A 5,992-nucleotide genomic window follows, 5' to 3' on the forward strand; every position below is an offset into this window, starting at 1 on the left:
TTAGAAATGTAAAGAAACTGAATTCGATGACGCCTTAATCCTAAATTAGTCATTTTAAACACAACGCACACTTGTTTTTTCGTTTCGTGCCTGGTTTACACTCCAAACGGATTTACTGACTCTTTGGCAGAGTTGGAAACAAGATGCTGGATTCGATAACAACGCACCCATTAATCAGGATGTTGTCCTTTCTAATTTCGCCTGTGTGTCAGTCTAATGGGTTAATTGAACTGCAGGATGGAAAAGGAGGTTAGAGCAACACTGGAACTGTAGGTTCATTAACTTACTAGATCCTTAAGAAAAAGAGCAGCAACGTTGATGTATTTCCTGAAACAAACACCGAGGTCCCTGCTGGGAAATCAAACCCACTGAAAATAATGCAGATGGGATTGTGGCCTTCACTCTTTCACGCGCGAAGCTGTACTGTTTGGTAAAGCCCCCAGCAGTTAGTCACGTGCTTCACCTGTCACAGCATCAGGTGCACGGTCTCGATACATCTGGTCAGATCCGCTGCTGCCTCCTTATAAACACCCCTTCCGCAGCGGAAGGCCTCGCACCGTCGTGTGTTTGCTGCAACAAACAGATTCAATTTAAATCGGCATCCTGGAGGACTTTGTCGAATATAAACCATGTGTTAACAAACACTCAGCTTTTTTCAATTAGAGATCGCCCCTGCGCTGCCCTCCGTGCAAACCTCGAAGAAAGAACTCGCTTATTTGATTAACCCCCGCGTAATTACAGCGCGCGTCCTCTAAATGGTTTGTCATTTATTCGATCATATAATTTGCGAATTAGGAGCCTATTAATGTGGCTACTAGACCCAAATTATGTGGGAAGAAACTGTGGTGATCCTGCTGGGATATGTTCTGACTCCAGTGCGTAAAAATATGTCTAGACCAGAATTAACCCCGTTCAAATCTTGTTACATTTTGAATAACAAAGAGCGTCCACGTGTTTCTGACAGTAGTGTTTGTTGTCCGCGGAGCTTTAATAGATGAAACAGTCCCATTCAGAGGCCACCGGGTTTGCGCGGCCTGTTGCGCCTTAATGCTCGGCACAAGCCCCTCACCGTCTGCTAAATACTGAGTGTTTTTTGTCAATATTAGCGGGACTACTTGAGGGGAAGTTTATAATTGGACACGTGTTTCCCCCGCTTTTTTGTCGTTTGGAGATCAACTGATTCCATTGTAATTCGTTTTTAAAGCAATGAGCGATCCACAAGGAGGGGTAAAGTGTTCTTAAGAGCTCCCTTTCAGCCTTTACAATGGCCGGAGCAACCCGCAGAGAAACACGGAGGCCCTGGAAGTATTTAATCCAGGAGATGTGTCCACGGGGCTGTCACACAGCAGCAGAGATTCAGGCACATGCAGGTAGGCTGTTGCCAGTTTGTTAAGGGAAACACGCTCTCTGCCGAGACTGGGAAAGAAACTCAATCATTGTGTTTTTGCCTTTATAAAATATAAAATATGGAGGACATGCTTTTTGACTTCGACCAGGATGGCACGAAGGATTTTGCATTTTGGGGACAAATGGACCAAAACTTCCAGTTTCAGACCCAGCTGGACAACTTCCTGCTGGACTACACCACAGCCGCCGGTCAGCTCTCGCCCTGGTCCTCCCTGGGAAGTCAGTCCATGTTCCCGGACGCGCAGCTGACCTTCACCGACCTCGACGTGCAGTCTCCGGGGGCGGACGTCTGCACGGAAGGGGAAGGCTCCTCCATGGACGAACCCCTGGAGGTGACCAAACACAGGGCACGGCGGCTGGTGACCCATCCGCCCTACACGGTGCAGCGACACGCCGCCAACATCCGGGAGAGGAAGAGGATGCTGAGCATCAATTCCGCCTTCGAGGAGCTGCGCTGCCACGTACCCACGTTTCCCTACGAGAAGCGGCTGTCGAAGATCGACACTCTGCGGCTGGCCATCGCGTACATCGCCCTGCTGAGGGAGATCCTCGTGTCGGGCTGCGACCCCAAATCCTACGTGGACGAGTGCATGAAGAACGGCTACAAGAATCACACCGACGCCATCTGGAACACAAGCGGTGAGCTGATCCCCCTCATTAGCCCACAATCAAACTGTAATTAACTAATGACCGAGTTGACTGATGTTGCAGATGAGATCAGGGTAATGTTAAACCTAACTTCAGCCAATTTATAAATGTTGTCTGGAACATTATCAATTATCAATTCATTATATTATTAGAGCATCAGTCTTAACAGGTCAAACAGGTTTTTTCAAAATGTTTGCAAAATAGACTGGATACCTTCTTTTCTGGATATTAGAGAATATTAACATATATATATATATATATATATATATATATATATACAACATACCTTATTTTAATGTATATATATATATATATATATATATATATATATATATATATACATTAAAATAAGGCATGTTGTATATATACATACATATATATGTATATATATATATATATATATACATACATATATATATACATTAAAATAAGGCATGTTGTAAACACACCTAAACATAAAATACCTGATCTTAAAAGCTTTAATTAATTGATTTTATGTTGATTAGCCAAATATGCCAGAGTACCATGACATAGAGGACACAGCCATATTTACACCATGAACACGATGTAAAATACTTTTTTAGTCTGCGTCTTTGTTATAAATCTTTAATAGTGAATTCAAACAAACGGTTTTCAATGAACATACATAATCGATTGTTATTCACGGTGATCCCAGTGTAACGACATGAAGAAAATGTCATTTTAAGCAGCTTGCTGTGTGTTTGTTGAACATTTTATCCCCAGGCGTGTTTCATCCTCAATGAAGCCTCATTTCACCAAAACACAATTACCTGTATTCTTACGGCCTCCTTGCACTTAACTAATTCTGTGGGAATCTGCTCTGAAGCCTCTTCATGGCGCTTTTCAGGAGTAAGTGTGCCCCCAGTCCCCCCCCCCCCCACACACACACACAGACCTAGGACTTGTTAAACAGTCATTCAAATGTATCAAAACTTATGTGTTTGTCCTGCTTTTGTCTCCCTCTGCTCCCGTTTCCCAGACCTGACAGCCCGCCTCTCTTGGATAAAGTGGGATTAACCGAGGAACATGGGGCACCCCAAGTGTGGAGATGGCAGCGGGGAGGAGGTTCAAGTTTGTTCCTCCCTCTTCTCACACTCTCTCTACATGTCAAAGACAGGCGGCCGGCCCTGCATGACAGAGCCGACTGATCGACATCTGCAGACTTCTCATCGGGTCACACACCTCAGGCTTTTCTCAACTTCACCCCACTCCTTCGTCCTCCGTGGCTTTTAATATTCTAATTTATTGTTGACTGGTAATTGAGAGCCATTGTTTCTGCGGCTGGGGAGGGAAAGAGGGTTGGCATTGTTTGCCCAATTGGATGGCACTTGTCACAGAAAGAGAAAGTGATGGGGGGGGCACACTGGCATGAGACTGAATGGACTTTGTAAAGGGCTCATACTTCTGCATGTAGCGCTGAAGTGTTTTTTGGACTCCCGCTCATTAGTCTGTGAGTCGATGTGTTAAAAAGAGCCTTGATCATGTAAATGAGACAATGGGCGTGAGAAGCGGAACGGTGCAATGTGTTTTAGCATGTCAGGTGTTGTTTCCAAACATGGCAATACGGCTAGTAGTGTACTGCTTGTTTCATCTGTCATCTGTTGTATTAATTATTTATTTATGTATTTAATTTTCAATTTAATTATTTATGACAAAATGCCTTTTCTACTTTCTTGGATGTGTATTCCAACAAACGGTGATTATTTATTGTTCATGTGTAATGCAGATGAGAGCGCTGTTTTTTTTTTTGTGATTTACTGTACATTTGAAACTACTCCGGGATCTGTGAAAGTGTCGTTTTCCCTAAATGCATCGCCACAGAAAAGCCTTGCTGTGACAGCTTTATGTATTTCTTAACAATACATAACATAAAAATACAATACATAAAAAGCATCTTTTCCCACCTTCTCCAGTTCTTTTGTGGTTGATTCATGATTTTTCCGTATTGAGGTCTTTAATCTGTTACAGGGGTCAGTCAAACACCGACATATCACCTCTCTCTGTCCCTGATTTCTTTTCGTGTTAACCTTTATAGATGACTCAAAAGCACACTCCGATTTGGATATTTCTATTCATATCAGAAGACTACGTTTAACCAAACACCCCTCAACACTTCAGGACAGTCCAGATGGAGCGCTCTGCTCACCACCATGACCTGGATCAGGGAGGAATGTTACAGGTGTCATTCCTCAGAAGTGAGCTTTATTCCCAGCCTTAATTAAACTACTGCTGTGCCTAACAGCATGACGGATGGACTGCTGGTACAAGTTGAGCCAAACCCGAGGATCACTGTTGTTGCTGTGACAGGACAAAGGTTTTTCATGTAGAAGTAAATAAAAACTTTTCATGGCCATACATGCAAAAACGATGGTGGAGACACTTCACTTTCACGTCAACCTCATGGTGGCACTGCAGGAAGTCATTAGGATTCATCCTTTGGGGACCATGAATGTATGTACAAAATGTCATGACAATCCATTCAATAGTAATTGAGACTGACAATCCCTAGAAAATATAGTCAACTAAAATTGTCAATCAGAAGTATCAGTGGGGAAACAGTCGGTCAAATAGAACAGTTGCATGCACTGTAACAATCTCAAAATGTTACTCAGCCTCTTCAGATGACTGTTACTGTCATTATCTGACTCTATGACGCAGCATGTAAAACACGTAAAGATGGTGACATTAAATGTCACGGCTGGGTAGTTTCTCTCAACAGTCCACAGATGCTGCTCCAAGGGTGCAGGTCGGATGTGGAAAACAGGCGAAGGGAGTCAACAACATACAGACTCTTCTCCACGTGTCATTTTTAGTGCCAGTAATGGAGCCCTTAGGAAATAATTAAGAAGCAACCCAGTTATGAGACACCACATCTACACAGACATACCTTGTGGCTGAATATCTGGTTTGGGAATTTTGGTCACGGTAAATCACAAATGGCTCCCTAGTTGTTCTGGAGACCGAATGAATAGGACGCAAATCAACATCAAAGATGTTGCCTATTAGTACAAAAGTGCTATAAAATTAAATTGGACGAGTGGATTCTCGGGGAGAAAAGCTGTCCCATTGCCCCCCTGTGTGTGAGTGTGTGTGTGTTCAAACACTTTCGTGAGTCACTGCTCTTACAGGTGCCACAGATGTTGCGGTGACTCTGTCTACACACTGTACTGCACTGTACACCTGTTTGATGTAAATGCACACGAGAGACCCTGGGTTACATAAGAAACAGGTTGTCCTGAAGAACATGATTTAATAAAAGTAATATGAAATATAATTTAGAACTGTATCGTAGCATTGTATTTGGATATTTAAAAGTATTGCCTATAATACTTTGAATTACCCCAAGGCATATGATGGAAGCAATCACCAAACTGCAAGTGACCTTTGTGGCACTCAGGTGCTCAGGGACCCTTGAGTCCCCCTAGTGGTATTAGTTCCATCCATCCATCCATTTTCCTCTGCTTATCCGGGGTCGGGTCGCGGTGGCAACAGGCCAAGCAGGCTGACCCAGACTTCCCTCTCACCGGCAACATGTTCCAGCTCATTCTGGGGGATCCCGAGGCGTTCCCAGGCCATCTGGGAGATGTAATCCCTCCAGCGTGTTCTGGGTCTTCCCCGGGGTCTCTTCCCAGTTGGACGTGCCTGGAAAACCTCCAGTGGGAGGCGTCCAGGAGGCATCCTAATTAGATGCCCGAACCACCTCAGCTGACTCCTTTCGACGCGAAGGAGTAGCGGCTCGACTCCAAGCTCCCTCCTGATGACCGAGCTCCTTACCCTATCTCTAAGGCTGAGCCCGGCCACCCTACGGAGGAAGCTCATTTCGGCCACTTGTAGCCGCGACCCTGTCCTTTCAGTCACGACCCAGAGTTCGTGACCATAGGTGAGGGTAGGAACGTAGACCGAGTGGTAAATTGAG

At 44.4% G+C, this 5,992-nt stretch overlaps 1 protein-coding gene across 1 annotated transcript; it reads left to right on the forward strand.

Annotated features, from left to right (window-relative positions):
- Positions 1-1,466: 1,466 nt before the first annotated feature.
- On the forward strand, positions 1,467-3,093 carry LOC142962240 (uncharacterized). Its single transcript, XM_076102799.1, has 2 exons — positions 1,467-2,046; positions 3,056-3,093. Exons 1-2 carry the CDS (start codon positions 1,467-1,469, stop codon positions 3,091-3,093), a joined length of 618 nt encoding a protein of 205 aa, XP_075958914.1.
- The last annotated feature ends 2,899 nt before the right edge of the window (positions 3,094-5,992 follow it).

The sequence above is a fragment of the Anarhichas minor genome, unplaced genomic scaffold (assembly GCF_050575085.1).
Source record: "Anarhichas minor isolate MPS153535 unplaced genomic scaffold, ASM5057508v1 ptg000004l, whole genome shotgun sequence".
Lineage (NCBI taxonomy): Eukaryota > Metazoa > Chordata > Actinopteri > Perciformes > Anarhichadidae > Anarhichas > Anarhichas minor.